The 19,418-nt window shown below is 41.1% G+C and overlaps 3 protein-coding genes across 4 annotated transcripts; 1 reads left to right on the top strand and 2 right to left on the bottom strand.

The window, feature by feature from the left end:
* Positions 1-913: 913 nt before the first annotated feature.
* Positions 914-8,666, bottom strand: tmem67 (transmembrane protein 67). Its single transcript, XM_034611886.1, has 28 exons — positions 8,393-8,666; positions 7,745-7,833; positions 7,487-7,577; positions 7,254-7,353; positions 7,078-7,141; positions 6,893-6,964; positions 6,732-6,794; positions 6,185-6,339; positions 5,929-6,037; positions 5,737-5,823; positions 5,434-5,499; positions 5,190-5,343; positions 4,989-5,109; positions 4,760-4,865; positions 4,589-4,645; positions 4,388-4,486; positions 4,189-4,287; positions 3,788-3,874; positions 3,578-3,677; positions 3,337-3,479; positions 3,099-3,239; positions 2,872-2,952; positions 2,664-2,780; positions 2,452-2,568; positions 2,228-2,335; positions 1,993-2,095; positions 1,742-1,884; positions 914-1,202 (listed from the first exon to the last, which is right to left on the bottom strand). The coding sequence occupies exons 1-28, from the start codon at positions 8,595-8,597 to the stop codon at positions 1,122-1,124; spliced, it is 2,958 nt and encodes a 985-aa protein (XP_034467777.1). The 5' UTR covers positions 8,598-8,666; the 3' UTR covers positions 914-1,121.
* Positions 8,667-9,417: 751 nt separating this feature from the next.
* Positions 9,418-11,773, top strand: rbm12ba (RNA binding motif protein 12Ba). Its single transcript, XM_034610247.1, has 2 exons — positions 9,418-9,735; positions 9,900-11,773. Exon 2 carries the CDS (start codon positions 9,926-9,928, stop codon positions 11,771-11,773), a length of 1,848 nt encoding a protein of 615 aa, XP_034466138.1. The 5' UTR covers positions 9,418-9,735; positions 9,900-9,925.
* A 424-nt stretch (positions 11,774-12,197) lies between these two features.
* On the bottom strand, positions 12,198-19,261 carry si:ch211-197h24.6. 2 transcript variants are annotated; one of them, XM_034611900.1, is made up of 12 exons: positions 19,120-19,261; positions 18,829-18,892; positions 17,592-17,625; positions 16,490-16,567; positions 16,268-16,407; positions 16,055-16,180; positions 15,841-15,886; positions 15,677-15,742; positions 15,178-15,581; positions 14,955-15,059; positions 12,576-12,675; positions 12,198-12,477 (listed from the first exon to the last, which is right to left on the bottom strand). In XM_034611900.1, exons 2-12 carry the CDS (start codon positions 18,874-18,876, stop codon positions 12,434-12,436), a joined length of 1,191 nt encoding a protein of 396 aa, XP_034467791.1. In that variant the 5' UTR covers positions 18,877-18,892; positions 19,120-19,261; the 3' UTR covers positions 12,198-12,433. The 2 variants fall into 2 exon arrangements, with proteins under 2 accessions (XP_034467791.1, XP_034467792.1); XM_034611901.1 differs by lacking the exon at positions 17,592-17,625 and having other exon boundaries at positions 19,120-19,235.
* Positions 19,262-19,418: the final 157 nt, after the last annotated feature.

Raw genomic sequence — 19,418 nt, 5'->3', positions numbered from 1 at the left:
GCTGATCTTTAATATCAAGAAATAAGTTTCCTCCATCTCTGATTGTACAAATGAAACAGATATTAACACCTTCAAGTATTTTAAGCTTCAAGAGACTTTTATTTAAATACTTTTGTTTATATATATGTCTGTTTCTGAATGAAAAAAGAAAAAAAACTTTCAAACCCATACTCACATATAAATATGTTATTGTCTACTTAATGAAATAACTACTTAACAAAATAGTGCATCATATCTATCCAACGTAAAAAATATACATCAAGATTTATGGCTATTAAAAACAAGTCTGAATTCTTTGAGAATGAAGCTTTTTGGGGAAAGAGGATTATTTTTGCTACACATACAAACCACCCTATTAAATTGGAAGCTAGAAATGTTTTATTATATCCTGAAAATAAAAATCAAGAAAGTTCAACACAAAGTCAGCGTCCATAAAACCAAGTTCTTTCTGTCACATTTGCTTTGTTTTTTTCCTAAAGTAGATTTTTTTTTGTCCATGTGTTTGTTAGATATTCAATGTTGAATAAAGTATTTTTAAAAAGGCTTAAAGACGTAGAGGTTAATGTTGATGTTTTTATTTTATTTCATATATCTACATGTATTTTAAAATAATGACTAAGCTGAGCAAATAAATCCCACACCAGATTAGAAGACCTGTGTGTCAACTATTCAAATACAAATATGTAAGATTTTATACAATTAAAATATATATATATATATATATATATATATATTTATAGTTTAATCATTTTAAAAAGATAGCAACTCTTTCCTAAAAGATAAAAAGTAAAATCCTGTCTTTCTGTTGACTCCACTCAAACTGACCTATGTTTCATCACAATATTGATCTTTATGCAAACACAAAAAATTATAAATTGTTACAGTAACAAAACTTTCAACAAGATTCAAGAAGTCTTCATATCAAAACATTTTAATCAATATAAAATTCAAACTCTTTACAAAAATTATGATATTTACATCATAATAACATTAGAAGTAAAAACACTGTACACGAAAAAGTAGAGTACAAAAAATAAGCTGCACAAGCTGTGAACAGTAAACATGTTTGAAAAAAATGGCACTAAACTACCACTGACACAAGAAATTACTCAGCTGGGAATTTAAATCAGAAATCTCTCATCCACCAGAGTCTTGTTGACGAGGTTCTTCCTTCCGAGAAAGTTACGGATCAAGCGGAATATCTGTAATGAATGAGATGGTTTTCAATACATAGATGTTTTTGACACAGTAAACGCAACTTAAACTGTATACTGTGGTGGCAATTTCTGTGAATCAAGCACAAAGTCAAACACTTCTTTCTGTAAGTTTAATTCAGCATCTGCAGATGGACTCACAGTACACATCCCCTGAATGACATGTACAAATGAGCAAAGAACAGAGATGAGAGCTGTGTTCTTATAACCCACAGCCCCCTCCCATTGGGTATGTAAAGGTATTTATTACCCTCCTGATGTCTTATCAGGGTGGGAGACATCCTGCCTTCATGTCTCTGTGGAAGACCCCTAGAGCGAGACCCCAAATGTGAGATCCCAACCATATGCCAAGAGATACCATAAAGTTTAGGCTTCAAGAGGCCATAGAGTTAAAGTCTCTAGGCAATAATCGTAAACCTAAAGTTGCCCTTTAAGATTTTGGTCAATCTTCCACATACACGTCTGCTCGTGTAATATAACATCTACAAATTACTAAATTTCCATTACAATAAACAACATATACTGACCATTTGCTGTGCGTATGTAAGAACAGCTGCAAGCACAAAACTCTGAGATCCAAGGTCGACGACACAGAAGAACAAAGTGTCAAAGATCAGCAGCGTGGCCTCATTCCCATAAAACAGCACATCGCTGAAGGAGTGGGCCTCATCTGACGTGAGAAACACAATCAGACATGTGTTTATGTCATGTACACAAACATAAATAAATATATGCACAACTAGAAACATACAGCCTGTCTAGGCCAAGAGGTCGTTACCGTTGTAAAATATGCTTTTGTCACTGGGTTCAAGAAACTCCATTCCTATGACCCGCTCAAACACCAGCTTGTCCTTCACGATGTAATCCATGTCAGGGTGAGCCTAGGGTAAATAGGGCAACATGAGAAACACATGTGTCTGTGCAAAACATTGTAGGTCAATGAAAACACCTCATGTACAAACAAATAGATACACATTCTGAATATGAGTTTATTTAAGCGAATTTGTACTAACATGGTCTATAATGGATCCCAGGAAGTGGTTCATGGTGTGGTAGGCTCTGATGTTCTGCTCAAACGGGTTGGCTGTAGATGCGTCGATCAGCCGCTGAGGCCCGTTCCTCTGCAACACAGGAGACATCAACCAAATCACTGAGAATCCCTTTATATATTATTTCGTTTTTTTTAGGTTTTCTGTGTTTATGACAGAATTACAAACATGGCAGCGAAAGCACACACCCTGCTGAGTGGCTCCCGAATCCTGTCATACTGTGACCGCAGGCGATTGGTAAGCGACACCTGAAAGGTCTGGAGGTCTGTGTTGGGAAGCAGCCCTCTCTGACCACACAGAGACTCCTTGAGACAGAAAGAGGCAGAAACAGGATGAATGTGACAAGAAAGGTCATAGTTATTTTACAGATATTTAACATGTGGTCTGTTGGTACACTTACAGCCTCTCTCTTTAGATTGTTGTTCAATTCCTCCATGTTTGTATCTGCGTGGCCATGTACTGAACGCCCGTGGATGTAGTAGCCAAAACAACGCTGAGGTAACAGCAGCACGGATACCTTTATAGACACCGACAAAACACAGTCCAATTAAACAATCCAGACGGATACAGAAAATTGTTGGATGGATATTAAACACACTGCTACTTACATTACTGATGGAGCAGAGATCGACAAACTGACGAATTTTGTCCTCCACAAAGTGTTCGTAAAACACAGTGAAGAAAATCACCTGCAGGGATAAATGATTATCTTTTGAAGGATCTTTCTACGCATGTGCTTTACACTGTATTTCACTCTTTTTAAGATAGACATGAAGTAAAAGATCAGGGGAAAGTGAAGGAAGAAGGAGATCATTATAAAGGGTGGCGGTTTTACCTGCAGAAGCCCGATGCAGAGCCAGAGTGTAGCTGCAAGACCGTAGCGCAGGATCAGGCTGTATGGCGGCGTGTACGTCTGTGAGGAGCGGGTGAGAGTTGACCAGGGATCCCTCAGCGCTAAGTTAGAAAAACCAAGGACCTGGACGACACACGGTGACATACCAGCAATGAGGAGAAGGGAGATAATCAAAGCTGCAAAAAAAAGAAATACTGTTCGTGCTGAGTGTAAAATGTACCTCAAGAAAAAAGAGCACAGCCATGATCTGAAAGGTTGGGCTGATCTTGCGGATGGTCTGGATCTCGTTCCATTCATTGGCTACAAAGTAGGTTCTCCAGATGCTGACCGGAGCAGCATCACGTTTTGGCTCACCGGAAGAGCCTGAAGCAGTGGCAAATATGGTGACCACAATAAAACAGTTGGATAATTACTTCTTAGGAAAACTACAAAATATAAGATCACAGTAAATATGGTTGTACCTGGAACAGTTCTGATAGATTTGCTTCGTGGTCTCTCCCAGTCGATGAGAAATACATCGACTGACACCTGCAGGACCAGCTTGTGGAGAAACTGGAAAGCCTAAGGACACAAAAATACAGAAAAACTATTATTTTTAAGCATTCAAAAAGAAGCACGCCCTCTAGTGTTCAAAAACAACACAGCAACATTTCAGATCAGTTCTGTCTTACCTTTAGGGTGAAAGCACAACCAATGTACGTCACAAACTGCTCCTCCTGAGCAGGCCTTGGTAACAGCACTGATACAAACTGTTGGGCCTAAACAGACATACAAAAATTTAGTCCAAGAAAGCTGACAACAAAAACCACACCCAAAATCTAAGTATATAAAACGATGTTGAGGCAAAGGAGGTAAAGGAGGAAAAAGACTTGCCTTTAATGTCTAAAGAGTGCAGACAGGAAAAAACAAACCAAAGTCCATGCAAAGAGAAAAAGAAATGTTACGTGTTCGGAAAATGATTGAAGTTTAAAAAGTTAAAAAAGAAATGGGTTACTGGTAAAAACAGTAAGTACAACACAAATGTGCAAATTATCAATCCTATAAAAAAAAGTCCCAGAGGAATGAGACCAACCTTGTAGAAGATGAGCCAGTAAAGCCCAGTTCCCACGGTGACAGCAAAGAAAACGTTGGCCAGATCTCCAGCGTAAAACAGCAAAAACTTCAGCATTGTCTGAGGCAGGAGAAATAAGAGAGACGAAGATTATTTCCAAGCTTTACACCCACATATGGATGGAGGGGTTTTAAATTATCACACGTTAAAGATGCAGTACCCCGGCATCAATGAGCGGAGAGGCGATCCTTCTCTTCCAGCTGACTGTCTTCAGCAGAGAGTAGAGCACGGCCACGCCACCCATCACACCCAGAGCGGTCTGTAAACACAAAGGTCTTAAAAATCCTGGGGTGATACCACATCATTGTGTCCTCGGACATTCACAAGAGCTCCTCAACATTTCATTCAGGCTTCTACTCACATCTGTCTTTATGCGAGCCTCACTCTGATCCATGTCGTACTCCACAGCAAATGTTGTCTAGAAACAGATAAATAGGTTTTACGCATAAGTCAACCCAAAGCTTGTGTTTGAGATAAAGTCAGTGACTCATGTTACCATTTGTGTGTGTGTGTGTGTGTGTGATCTACTCACAGACACAGTTTGTGTATTGATATCCGTGATGGGGACATCTGTGTAGGTTACAATCATTAGAGGGGGATATACTTGTCCTTTCTGGGTTCGTGGAACCATTTGGAACCTGCCAAACACACATGTTGGAAAACATCAGAACCATCACCATGGCAACAACCGTATACAAAGATTTGACTTTCTATATATTTTTTTTTATCATGGAGGTGTGTAGTTCACAACAGGAGCCCACCTAATTTTGACACTGCTGGCCACACGGATGACTTTGGGCTGAGAGCTCACACTCTTCTCTCTTCCACTCAACATGTCGACAAGAAATATACGTCGAGACAGGTACCAGTTCTTCATGCTCTCTGTGCAGAGACAAAATATATTAAAACAATTCATATCACACACAGAGACACACACACACACATAAAAAATGAAATTGCACCTTGGTTGACGAAGCGTCCATTGTATTGCTGGTTATAGACGAGTGTGGGAAGGGGGAGAAGTTTTCTGTTCTCTCCACCACCAAGATCCAAAAACACATCGTAGAACAGCGGCTCGGGGTGGGAATCCATCAGCTCTGCCACCGAGAGTTCACACTGTACACACACACATGCAGCTTATAACACAACTGCGCATTACACATTGAGTTTGTGCACTCTGAGTTAAAGGAAGCCCGAGACACTCACACTTTCTTTGTAGGCAGTTCCAAAGCTGTAGGCTGCTGCTTGTTTGATTGCTGTTTCCGGACATAACTTAAAGAAGAGAAGAAGAGAGGAGGTGTTGTGAAATTATCTGTGTGTTTTAAATTGTATGTGTCACATGAAAACCTGTCTGTTAAAGATGGACGTCACACTGTACAAGAGTAACAACATGCGTACTGTTAACGTGCAAAAGAGAAGAGTGTGAAATTTGCTCTGCCATAAAGCTATCCAGTTGAACCAAGCATGCATTACAATGCTCCTGTGTATTTAGACTAATTGATACCTTACCTGTAGATTATTCCCTCCAAGTCGTTCCCATCGGAGGAACTCTCCCCTGACATTATAGACAGCTGCAAGCAGCTTAATGTCATTGTTCTGTCAAATAAACAGAACATGTTGATTAACAAAACATTTTCTGTACTTTTCGTCCCTCAGATTTATTTCTTTGTAAGGGGAAGATGATAAGGGTTTCTCCCTTACCTTGTTTTTTCCTCTGAAGCTGAAACCACCAGGAATTGGATCGGTCTGAAGCACTCGACTGGCCAGTCCTGGTTCGTCCCCATAGTAAAGCCATGGCAGATTAGCTCTCCTGAAGAAACAACATTAAAGTGCTTAATGTCATCTCCGGGTGAAACTAAATTAAGGGTTTATGGGGATGAGACTTTGTTTGTATCATTCTAAATCAGTAGAGATAGTACAATATTATACATATAAGCAAGGAGAGTGTTGCGAGTACCAGTAGGAAATGTCTTGAGTTGAGCTCACAGCAGCCATTGATCTGAAAATGGAGTTGAAGAGACCACAGGCATCGTTGGACACGCCACTAAAGGAGTGCATGTTCATCACACACATGTTCCCAAGAGCCTGGCACGCTGTCAGGTTGGAAAAGACCTGTAAACACACAATTTATTTACACATGTAATCACACATTTCACCCCTCAGAAAAATCCTAGGGGCCCCCTGATAATAACAATATACACTAAAATCCCACCAATCAACATACTTCACTTGTTTTCCAGTCGTTCAACTAGAAGACTGTTTTAATAATTTCACTAGATTTGCTCTGTTATAAGAAACATTCGGCATCAATTTAAGGTTAATTTGTATTTGTTGAATATGTCTATGTTTTTGCCATAAATACCAGCAGAACGTCCTAACCATCCACTCAAAATATCCCCCCCCGTATCATACTGAGTACATTGCTGTCCAGACCGAGAAGTTGATCCCTATGATGTTAGAGCAAAAATATTTGTGACAAGGGATAAAAGGAGACATGGAATTACAAGACAGGCTGCTGATGAAGAGTAGAGGTTCTTCACAAACCAGGCGGACTGGACACTGAACTTCTACAAGAGGAACAGAACAGAAAACATAAATCAGAATACGTCAGAATTAACAAAAATGATTTAAGTAAGTGAGAGAGGAGGGGAGAGGAGTGACTCACCAACTGGGCATAGGTGACACTGGGATTCACGTTTGTGGGGAGGCTGCCTGGAGGGAAACATAATCCTCCGGCCTGTAAAATACATAGGAACCATTGATGATACATGTGTTCTATCAGTTTGTTACTGAATGGTGTGTGCACATGGTTTTAGAGAGTACTGGGGATCGTGGGTTGACTGAACTCACAAGGATATTTGGAGGGTTACACATACAGGAGGTGTCAATGAAGGTGGCCTGACATCTCTCACATCTGAAAGACAATAACAAATGATCTGTTACAATAATCTAAATAATCTTCTTCAGTGCTCATACTCTCTGTGACCTATTATATGATCCTGCGCTGATTGTAACTTCCACACTACCTGTCTCCACTGCTGCTCGGCACAGACAAAGCACTGATGTTTCCATCACATGTTTCACACCTGGCCTCATCCAAAAGTTTTCCACTGACATCTCGCTCCACTGGGGAAAAAAAGGTTGTAGTTGTATACATAAAACACACAATTATCAAAGCCATTGCCTCATGTTGTTCAATTTGCAGTGAGTAAATTCGACATTAAATATTTATAAATTAGTTGTGTTATTAGTGACTCACCCAGGACACGGGCTGGTGGACAGAGGCACTTCCCCTCATCACTGAGACTGCCCGGACAGCGAATACACCCAAACCCGTCTTTCGTTACGGCCTGTGTGTAAAAAGACAGTTTTAATTTCAATTTTATTTAGAATAACAAAACCACAACATACCTCAAGGCACAGTGTATTGTAGGTTTGAGATGATTGTGTGATGGAATGTCAGAGTAGAATGTGAGCTACACAGTAAATAGAGATATTAAGTGTAAACTCTACATACAGGCTGGTCGGGGGGGCACAGCTGACAAGTAAGGGATGCCTTATCAGTGGTGACACTTCGGTAACCTGTTTTGCATACACAGGTCAGTCCTAAAATAGGAAGGAAACCAGAACACAGTTAGTGGAGTTTATATAATCTTCAGTTCTCACATATTAGTTTACTAACAAATCAAAGCATTTTCCTTAAAATCTAAAACCACTCCCACGAGGTTGTAACCCCACCTCCTCCAAACAGCACTGAAGTCTCCACAGCAGTAAGAAAATGTAAAAACCTCACAATGTCATGATATTATGTGTTATGATACTGTACTGATTCTGGAAACACATATATTAGGTATTGGTTTTATTCTATTATAAACCAAACAGCACAGATATCTTTAAGTTTTAAGGTTGAATTGAATGAATAATGTTTTCTTTACATTCGTATTAGTCTGGCCCTCATGTTCATCTGTGAACTGTGTGTATTATCACACATTTGTCCCGAGCTAACTGTTACCCGGGTCACTGTGGCCTCTCTGCATCGTGTGTTGATAGCTACCTCACAACAGCGTCAGTTAAATTTAAATTGTAAGTCTATTAACAGCATCTAACGGCTGTGTATCGCGTGTGAATCGGTGCTGGTGGACGATGTGCTGAGGCGGTAACAGACCTGTTGAGCTCCGGAGCTGATTTGAACCGCACCTCGCACACGACAAACTGGAGATGTCGAAGAGCTCCTCCGCGCCACAGTCCGCCGGAGCCCTGAAGGGAATAACAAACTGCTGGCAGCGAAGTGAATCTGCGTAAATGAAGAGAAAGAGCACCAGACGAACTTTGTGTCTGATGGCGACAAACCGCAGCGTCCCCGTCGCCATGGTAAACAACGGGCTTCCTCTTACCCACAATCCTCTGCGTTCAGCGTGATGACGTCGTAGCGTGCGCGTGTGTTCACGAAAGGTAAATACTCGCGCGTGTGTATATGATTAAAGTTCGTTCGTGTCAAATAAAGTCAAATATAGGAACAAATAAAACACACTCATTCAAAATGAGCCGAACACGTTCTCAAAATAAACAATTATAGACCGAAAGGTAAATGATCATTTATGATTCATTCATTTATATTTATTTCGAACATGTAAATAAAAAAGAGAGAAATTATACAAACAAGTGAGAAGTATTAAACGCTTAATCATTTAATCTCCATAATAGATTAATTAACAATGATCTCATAACTTAACCAGCCTCCTATTTATTATATATAAATGATAAAAATGTAAAGAATAAAGAATATTAAGGATAAAATTAACTCATGAGAGATTACATCATAACAATTCAAACGTAGTTCCTTTTTACTTGGCTGTTCACTAGCTCAGATTTAGGGTTTCAAGACCACAGACCACATTATTGATATTTAATGAGTGAAAACAATATGAATAGAGAGAGAGAGAGAGAGAGAGAGAGAGAGAGAGAGAGAGAGAGAGAGAGAGAGATGGATAGATAAATAAGCCGAGAGAGAAGTAAAGAAAGAAAAAAGATAGAGCGAAAGAAAGAAATAGATAGATGGATAGAGAGAAAGAGAAATAGATAGAGAGACAGATAGAGAGACAGATAGAGAGACAGATAGACAGACAGACAGACAGACAGACAGACAGACAGATAGATAGATAGATAGATAGATAGATAGATAGATAGATAGATAGATAGATAGATAGATAGATAGATAGAAAGCTTCTATGTCACAAAATCAGGAAATAGCAGTTGTGATGTGCTGGGTGCAGCTCACACTCCGGTCCAGTAGGAGGCGAAAATGTTCCTCCATCACACTGTAATGTGAGTGAAAAAAAGGAGGGAACAGGCGGAGCCGTTACATAAAAAGTAGAAGAACGGCTTGAGTGGTTTTCAGTGGAATTCAACCCGCAGCAGCAGAAGTTGAGGCGAAGGAGCAGCAGCAACAACACGTAACAAAGCGACCTGTTAACCACTGCGGTGTTGTTGTTTGTTTTTACCTCAGCTGTGGTGAGTATATGAGGGGTTTCATGGAGGAGAAAAACCCGAGCTTGTTTTGTTTCTCCTTCCCCCCCAAAATTGTTCACTTTTCTCCTCTGTGCTCGGTGTGACGCACATGTTTTCCTGAAAGCCTCGTGACTCTTTCTCACAATGTCTGCCCTCATTTTTCAGACCCCTCCTGACCGGCTATGACAAAATGGCCATAATCCTGTGCTTGCAAGGGCTCGATGTGAAGGCAGGTACTGAAGATATAAGGAAGTTCTTTAAATGCCTTTTTATACCCAATGGTGGCGTGTACATAGTGGGAGGAAGTCTCAGAGAGGCTTTTATTGCATTTACCACCGAGCGAGATGCCAAACTCGCCATGCGGCACACTGGAGATTTGCTCAAGGGGTCTAAAGTGACTCTACACATCAGCAGCATGGAGGAGCTGGAGCTAAAGTTAAAGTTACAGATGAAGAGGAAGAAGGAGAAGTTGCATATGAAGAGGAAGGATGTGACGTTGCAGACGAAGACGCAGGATGTGAAGTTGCAGATGGAAAGGAAGGCGGAGAAGTTACAAATTAAGAGACCGGAAGAGAAGAATAAAAATAAACCCTCCCCCACCCAACAAGGTGTCAAGAGTCCTCAACCATCCCCGGATGCAAATTGGCCCTCTTTGAATGCACATGATCTCAATACTTTAAATCTAGCATCCTCTACTGCTCGGTCTCTTGATCCCCGCATTGCAAAACGGCATCAGCCTCTGCATCAAAATACTGCAACTCTACAAACTTCAGTAGTGCACACACTTGATCCCAATACTGCCTTTCTCCTCGGGATGTGCACTGTCCTTCAAAGGCTCCAGTCATCCAGTCCTGAACAAAACGGTGAGGCGGGGCAAATGACTGATTTCCCCAATGCAGACAGCAAATCTGTTGCGTGTGATTTTGTAAGGACATCAGAACTAACTCTGGACTCAAGCCCCGGTTATGTCAGGCTCTTTGGTCTGCCAACCTCAGCTACAAAAGAGGACATATGCTGTTTTTTCACAGGGTTGGAAGTACAGGAAGCCATGGTGAATGTGAAGTTGGGACCCGGCCATGGCTGCCTTGTGAAGTTTGCAAACGCGGACGTTGCATGCGATGCTCTTCATTTCAACAATCAGTTCCTGGGGCCCATCTGTGTGGAGGTACGTGGAGCAACTGAGAAGATGTGGACCGGCGCGCTTCAGGAATGTGAAAATGGCATGAGAGGGAAGTCCCACCCAAACCCCCTTAGGGAAACTGCAAACCCCAAACAAACATTCCGTACATTACCGCTGAGGAAGAGGCGGTCTGACCATCTGTCTCCAAATAAATGGATAAAAAAGCCAAGACTATACTGTGACTCATCATCTACCTTATCTCCAAGAATGGACTACATTGTCATGGCCTGTAATCTTCCCAAAAAGATGACTAAGACTGAAATAAAGGAATTGTTTCAATGTCCAAACATTGCACACAAAAATGTACTTCACCTGCTGGACAACGAAGGCAACAGAACAGACACAGCTTTTCTTATTTTTAACTGCATTGAGGATAATGACTATGCAATAAATCTCAATGGGTGCCATGTGGGTTCTGCCATCATTGAAGTATCATCAATCACTAAGGACAAGATGAAGGACATGATGGCTAAAACCCATCCCAGGAGGCGCATGAGGATGAAACCAAATCAAAAGAGGAAATCCGATTTACTTAGGACACAGGACGGACAAACCCTACACTCAAATACAGCTGCTCAGACGTGCTTGTTTGTTAGAAACTTGCCGTCAGATGTGAAAGTGAGTCAAATACAAAACCTGTTCTGCAAGTACAAACCGATGGAGGATAATATACATTTATTGCATGACAGCGATGGCAACGGTATTGGTGAGGCCATAGTTCAGTTCAAGTCACCGAAGCTTGCAGCCCTGGCTCAAGGGCTCAATGGTCAGGACTTAATGGGGGCACAAGTGCTCCTAACCTGCATGAGTGTAAAGCAGATGAATGACATCTTGGCAAAAACATTGCCATCACCGTAGCCTGACTGAGATCTTCATGTTCCTTTCAAGACATTTATCTTCCAGCTGTTATTCTGCTCCACTTAATCAACCCATTGAATTTGTAAACTTTTTTACCTATCAAATGTCTTAATTTTGTTCTGTTATTTTGTACTGTCAATTTTAAAATAAATATTGTTTAAACACTGTTTCATGGCTCGTCATTTACCAAAGACAACTTCAGATGATAATGCAAGTGATTCAGATTTATGTGGCAGTATCTCGGCATCCAGTGTTGGAAGAGGATCCACTGTGGAGGACATCTATGATTACGGCTAGGAATCCATCTGTGGGAGTCCTGGAACATTGCTGTTAATTTCTGTGATTCCATTCAGAAATAAGAACGAGGCTGGAGGCAATAGTTTCATTGCAGTGTTCCGATTGAAATAAATTTCACATTTCCAAACACCTTTCTACATTTCTTTTATTAAAACTTGATCTTGGGGAAAGGAAAGAAGAAACAGTCATACATTGACTTGATCACTTAAAGCTGAGGAAAACATGCACAGAACTGTGTAAAACTCATGAAAAAAAAAAAGAAATGCCTAAAAGCAGGAATATCAAAGTGAACAGCTCTTGGATGTAATGACTGATGCAAACGCTGGACAGGAGTTAGTGAGCTGTCGCGTCATCCTCTGATTGTTATTTGTAATACCTGGATTGAATATCAGAATACCTTGTTGGACCTGAAGAAAGACAAAGAAAATACATTAAAAAAGGACAAAACAAAGAAATTTGTTTCCAAAATGAGCAACAGGAACACGATCTGTTGGTGCTGGTGTACCTGACAGACTACTCGAGTATCGGTCACTACTACTTGACAATCTGGAAGGCGTAGAGGAGAAACTTGAAGAGCTCATTGACAAGCTGTTCACATTGGAACCCTGTGGATGAAAAGAAGAGAGGACATTTAGGAGGAGACAATACACGTGTTCCCTAAAACACCATTCAACTGATTCATCGGATGTGAAATAAATGAAAGATTTGGGGCCTCATTTATAAAACAGTGCGTAGGATTCATGGCATCAAGAGAAGAGGAAGAGCAACTTTCTGACACCGACGTCGAGGAGCTTGTTAGTGAGGTGGGGATTTTATGGAACAGCAGTGATGTCATTAATAAGGAAAATACACTGATACACTGCTGCTGATAATACAGTGAGAGTAAGTATGATAGAACAGAATACATACGTATTTTAATCATCCCGTCATCTGTGTAATACTAGACTCAGTTCAGCACAAAGATCCAACATCATAGATTTATAGAATCTATATCAGCTGATTACTCATCATGGGACAAAAAATCTTTGATCACCGAACACTCGTTTCCTCCTAATCCTAATCCTTCCATTTGCGCACACCGCAATCCGTGCCAGTGCATCAATCGCACAGCATTACGCACAAGTCACTGCAGTATTTATATATTTAGAGCCATCGGACCAATTACTTCACACATCATAACCTCAACTCTGGGATATAATTCGGAATTGGAAGTTTGAAAGTGAATAGTTTTGTCTTTATTTTCGGTGAGATATCTCCGGTGCGCCTGATGGCACAGTCATGTTCAATGTAGCGATTTTACACACACACTCAGACTTGATGATACACGCAAAGTGTTCGAAGATTAAAATAATTAATGACTCGGCTCTGTAACTCTGCCGTTTGATGGTATCTGAACGTAATTTGCTGTAAGTTGTTTAATATCTTTTTCAATTGAAGGTTGAAAGAGGTGCGGGATCTCCCGAGCTTAGCAAGTAAAATCATAATATAGCATGCCGAAATAAAGATTTCCCATAAACTGTTGTATTAAGTAAATGCTGTAAATACTAACAAAGAATCATGGGTGAGTAAAGTAAAAAGCGTCTGGTAAAATGAATGAAATGTAACCACAAGTCAATTCTTAAAAGTACTGATTAATGAGGTCAAATGAGTTGAATTTATTGTTGACTTTCCCAACACTGCTAAACCTGTTGAATTGGAAGTCCCCTGTTCTGAAAAAGAGGAACAGTTCTGTGCAATGAGGAACTAGCACCTGCGCAACAGGAAACAGCGACAGGGTGTGGAGCAGAGGTAGTCACGGAAACGGTTTCCAGTAAATGGGTGGGTAAAATATGAAATGATATTTAAGAAAAGAATTAGACCAAATAGATGTTTTTCATTTTCGGCAGCCGTCCTGACCGGTGAAGGCCCTTCCCGATGGAGAATGCTGTCTCCTCATCTTAGAAAAAGCATCTACAGAGTAAATCTACAGCTTAGAATAATTATTCTGGAGAGTCTGGGAGTATGTCTTAACATAGAGACAAGCCAACTGAGCTGTGGATTGTGACTTCGCTCTGTGGACACTTTTGCCTGCTCTACCACGACAGCTTGGATTTTTAAAGAGGACACAAGTTTGGAGTTTTCAGCAGAATTCAGACTTTTGGTAGGAGAAGAGAAGTTGCTCGCTCTCTCTCAAATTTCATCATGTTTTCCTCTCTTTACAACATTTTGTCATCTTTATATCTTTACTTTTTATATTAGATTTTAATCAACGCTGTATGCTTTGCCCCTGCTAAATCATTGCAATAAATATACAATTAAAGATTGAAGTGTTGTGGACATTGCCTTTATGCTAAATGGATTACTGTGGTGATTTTTAACAACTTACAGATTCTTTACACTTACCCTAGTCAACTATTTTTTAACACATCCTTGGGGCTTACAAAGCCACTAAACAATTTTGTGAGAAGTGGCGTACGCATCTTTCAGGCCCTGTTTTGTGCGTATGCAGAGGTTATTAATGAGGACCCTGGACACATTTGCTCAGATTGTTGTCAGATTTTCAATATCATATTGCACTTAATAGGTTCAGAAGGATGGATATGATATAGACAATATTCTAAACAACAGTTCAACTACATTGATCAGCTTGCATTTAAAAGGTTCAGTGTGTAGAATCTAGTGACATCTAGTGGTGAAGTTGCATGTTGCAGCTGAACACCCCTCACCTCACCCTCCCCTTCCAAACATGGAAGAGAACCTGTGGCACCCTTCAGTTGTCATTAAAACTCAAAAGGTCTTTAGTTTCTCAAGTTTGGACTACTGTGAACAGATCCCGTTCACCTGAATCTTACACATTAGACCTTTAAAACAATGTTTAAGATTTGAGAACAGTTTTTCCCCCTACCGATGATACGCTCCTCAGTCTGTACTCCATCAGCACATCTGTTAGTTTCTGTGTAACCTTCAGCACCAGCTGTGCATCACTCTCGTTCTCTATTCGGAAAGTATCCTGAAAGATACATTTTGTTAAGTTACTGTACATTTTAATAGAAAAAAAATAATAATTTAAAAAACATTATCACTCTTCTTAAGTTGGGAAGGAACATACTGAGAAATGAAACACATACCAAGTAACTGAGCAATGCACTAGGAGGGTTTCTGCTTTCTGGAGCTGCTCCCATCAAGCCTGGCCTTTCCATTGGCTTGTCCATTGGTCTGTCCATAGAACTACTCCCCATTGGGCCAACTCTGTACTCGTCAGGATACATTCTACCTGAGCTCTCCTCCAGCTGTCCACTCCTTCCATAGCCATCTCTTCCACCACCTGGTCCAAGACCATCGCCACTCCTAACTGGATGATGGCCCATACCATCTGAGAAAGGTCTCATATCCATATCAGAGGCAGGGAAATCTTGCCTGGTCGAGTACTCTCCAAAACCGGACTCCTCATAATCTTCCACTGGGTAGTCAGGGAGCGGACCACCTTGAGGAGGAAACTCCCCTGGATACCCCGGGCCAGAAAACCTGGGACCTGCAAAAGAAACACATGAATTATATTTTATTACACCTACAGAAAAGAAGATGAGCATACATGCCCACAATTACACAAGTACAAATATGACCTACCAAAGGGTGGTGCCTTTAGTCCCATTCGCAGAGCTGGTGGAGGCATAACTTTAGGAATAGCAGAACCTGTGAGAGAGATAAGGGCAATAGACACAAATGGAGTTCACAAAAGCAACCAACAGGGAACTCTTTATTACTCATGTTATACACAGAGAGTTACTTACGGAGTCCTTCGAAAGCAGGTACTTCCCAAGGCTCCTTCAGGATCACCTAAAAGCCACAACAGGTACAGACACATGGATTGTATTTACTCTTTTCACCATCACCTGTTTACATCTCTGTTTCTTTAATTAAGTGCTATTCTCTGAATTCCCCAAAAATTAAAATGTTAATTTGGCCAATATCAGAATTTGTGAGTGAGAAGGGTCTGATGCTCACCTTGACATGTCCCCTTCCCTCCATTTTCTGCACCTCACCAGCAGCCTCTTTAATGCTCTTCCTTACGGAAGGGTCTTTGAAGGCCTCCCCCTCATCCCAGTTGACCTTGTGAGGATGAACCATTTTCTGCGGACAGGGAGAAAAATACAAATTATTACAAATAATTACACAATATCGTATCATTGCTACAGACTAAAAGAACAATATACTCACCATGTATCTGAAGCTGTGTTTCCAGCCTCTCACGTGTGCAACCATGTCGTGCTGCAGGCGGTACACAGCACACATTTTGCACTGGTAGTGTGGTGGGACAGATTTACTGGGGCTGCGGAACTCCCACACATACTGAAGACCTGTAGGAGAGGGGTTTGATCATTGGTTATGCCTTTCAATATAGGATGAAAAGGTAGATGTAAGGGAAATAGTCCTGCTTACCAATGATGCACTCTGTGACCCCCTTCAACAGTGTGCTGAGAGAGGGCACAGTCTGGATAGATTCACCTTTCGTGAACACTGGGAAAACAACAGTGGTCAGCAAAAAGAAAACTTTAATAATGGTTTCACAAGACGGTTGATTTTCAACAAACTACCTTAGTGAGCCACTATGTTAATAATTGCTGGAGGGAGACCGGAGACAAGAGTAATCTTTGTAAACCAGATAGAAAACGTGTTGCTGGCAGTGTCTAATTGCCAATAAATGTTATTCTGTCGATATTAACTGAGCCATCATTAGAAACCCACCCTCCTTATTTCTGCTTTTGAAGACAGTGGGAGGGAACAGGACGGCTCACCCCTGATTTAGGCCCCAATTGGGCACCAGGACAAAAGCTCCTCTGCCGCGTTGCTTTTCACAGTGCCCTGCCACAGAAGCGTCACTTCTGTGTCGCACTGATGATGCAGCCCAGCAAATGCATGATCAAAAAAACTGCATGTGTCAAAATACTGTGATAACCAGGTACGGTTTACCCCGTTAAAAAATATTTTCATACACATTATCACTGAAGCCAGTGTAACACTGGCTTCAGAAAAAAGGAACTGCATTTGGCAGTTTAAAAAATATATTATGAGAACATACAGCACCCATCACAGCACAAAAAGTGCATGAAGATGTCATCAGCAACCACCAGAGATGTATGATTGCGTCACTGTAAGTTCTACTGTTTTAAGACCATGTGCAGGTGTTGTCTGGGACCGAGAGAGCTTATAGTGCTGGTCTTCAAGGAAGCAACGTCTAGGAGAATGTTTTTTCTAAAATGGCCCAATATATACTTAAAGCCCTCTAAAAGTTACAAATTTGATTTTCTAAACAGGAAACTAGTGGCAAGATACTGGTATATGTTTTGGAGGGTTCTGCAGTTGCAGACCCTCATCTCCACAGACCAAAACCGCGGATGCAACCACAACAGACCCAATCTCTGAGAGTGAGTGAGTCAAGAGTGTTGAACATCCCCATGAAATGAAGCAGGAAGAAAAAAGTTTTTAGATCTCAAGCTTCAGCTCTCAGGACTGGCACTAGCACCGTGTGTACAACACTTACCTATTTCAGCAGAATGCTGCGGATGCTGCTTTCTCTGTCAATGGAGGGAATAAACCCACATGAAGGAGAGAGACACATACAGGCATTAGTGACAGGATGACACTTAGCAGAGGACCGAACTCCTCGTCCATGTCCGCCACACTATTTATGCCATACAGCCATTCTTTTTTTTACTCTCCATGACCCCTGCACCAAGAAGTGGCAGTCACAGACACAAATTAATAAAGATTTCTTAATCATGTAGTCTGTGGATTAGTCCAAATTCTCATGAAATAAATGAGAATTTGGAACAGTCACACTTAGTATTTAGAAAGAAAGCAAGCTGAGAAACGGAATGAAGGTTACAACACAAAGTATAATATGCAACCATGTCTGCAGTGGCCATAATACATAACACTGAGGTCGAAACCTCCGTGATTTCCTCAGGAAAATGAAACTGATGTCACAACCACTTGGGGGAAGAAGAAAACGAGCTCTCAAACGTGCCCTTTTGCAGCCTTTTAGTAGGACTAACAACGAGGCAATAGGCAGAAAGAAGTAGCCAATCACAAGGGAAGTTGACCCTAAACCATGCATGTAAACTATCTGAACTGAAATCAAAATTCCCTAATGTAATTTGATTTCACTGGTGTGCAATAATCACTGCATTAATACCGGGTTTCTCAGCCAATTGTGTAACATTAGAAGTAACTGTTTTATACAAACATTTTAAAGGCAGTGCGTCCTGCTGTCAAAGGGGACCGGTGTAACATGAGCCTTTTTGATTTTCAGCGTGACAGCACTCAGAAATAAAAAACTGAGCAACCTGCCATTCGATATCGGTTCATGGAACCAGTCCAAATCAAACAAAGCTCAATTTCAGATCCAAAGATGTGTGATAACGGTTTCCATGACAGAATGCTTGCAGACGAAGAGCTGCGGGTGTGAGTTTTCTTAAAAACCTCTGGGGCGAACACAGGCTGCGGTTGACAGGCCTGGACCACTGTGTGTGGGGTGGCGGTCTCCAGAGGTCAAATAAAGCAGGCCTGAGAGCACAGAGGCAGGCAGTGACGTCCACCCGCCGGGGACTGCTGCCGCCTGGCTTTCCCATCAGGCATCACCACAGCCAGTGGACAACAAGGAGGCAGCACCTTGAGGAAACCACAGAGCTCCTGCTAGAGCTGTCCGGGTTCCACGTGAAGGGGAACGTGTGTCTTAATGTCTTAAACGGATTCATCTGGACTAATGTGAGACTTACCTTTCTCTTCTTAGCCTGCTTCGTGTTCATCAGAGCCTGGACCTCCATCTCTTCAGTTCCTCCACTGTGGGACACACGCATATATAAAACACATATAAAACTAAGTCCTCAAATAGGGAAGAACTTCCTGAGTTGAGGTTTGTCTAAATAAACAGGTTTACTGCGTTGTTTCGTTTCGTCTCAGGCCCAATGGGGCCGGGCGGGGTTTATTCTCAACATTACGCCTGCTATAAACAATCAAATACAACCTACACCTCCAATATTTAAAGGGGAAGACGGTGCACAACTTACCGGGGAAGTTTAAATGAAAACTGTGAGCTCCTCGGGGCACAAAGTCAAAAGGTATTCTTCGTGAGATGTAAAAACACAATGCGGACACCATAGACCGAAAGTGGCTTTGGGTGGGCGGCGCGTTCGCCTGTTTAAAAAAGACGACATGTGACGTTATTGGAACCGAATAGACTTTCATACCCTATAAAACTGAATTTGAAGTCGTTACAATTTAATTATGTATCTCAAGGGATACAAAATGAATAATAATGATAAACTGATAACAATGATTAAAAATAATATTAATATTGTGACTGGCA

This window comes from Hippoglossus hippoglossus, chromosome 16 (assembly GCF_009819705.1).
Source record: "Hippoglossus hippoglossus isolate fHipHip1 chromosome 16, fHipHip1.pri, whole genome shotgun sequence".
In the NCBI taxonomy this organism is placed as follows: Eukaryota; Metazoa; Chordata; class Actinopteri; order Pleuronectiformes; family Pleuronectidae; genus Hippoglossus; species Hippoglossus hippoglossus.
The sequence above is the reverse complement of the archived record's forward strand: the minus strand, read 5'-3'. Positions and strand labels throughout refer to the sequence as shown.

Excerpts from the sequence above, each read along its gene's own strand:
- tmem67 (XM_034611886.1), bottom strand. The coding sequence starts at position 8,597 with ATGGCGACGGGGACGCTGCGGTTTGTCGCCATCAGACACAAAGTTCGT. Across the intron at positions 7,354-7,486 it reads TCCACCAGCCCGTGTCCTGG|TGGAGCGAGATGTCAGTGGA; the intron begins GTGAGTCACTAA and ends TTTTTTCCCCAG. Across the intron at positions 1,885-1,992 it reads CAAAAGCATATTTTACAACG|ATGAGGCCCACTCCTTCAGC; the intron begins GTAACGACCTCT and ends TTCTCACGTCAG.
- rbm12ba (XM_034610247.1), top strand. The coding sequence starts at position 9,926 with ATGGCCATAATCCTGTGCTTGCAAGGGCTCGATGTGAAGGCAGGTACT.
- si:ch211-197h24.6 (XM_034611900.1), bottom strand. The coding sequence starts at position 18,876 with ATGGAGGTCCAGGCTCTGATGAACACGAAGCAGGCTAAGAAGAGAAAG. Across the intron at positions 16,408-16,489 it reads GGTCACAGAGTGCATCATTG|GTCTTCAGTATGTGTGGGAG; the intron begins GTAAGCAGGACT and ends CCTCTCCTACAG. Across the intron at positions 15,582-15,676 it reads ACTAAAGGCACCACCCTTTG|GTCCCAGGTTTTCTGGCCCG; the intron begins GTAGGTCATATT and ends TTTCTTTTGCAG.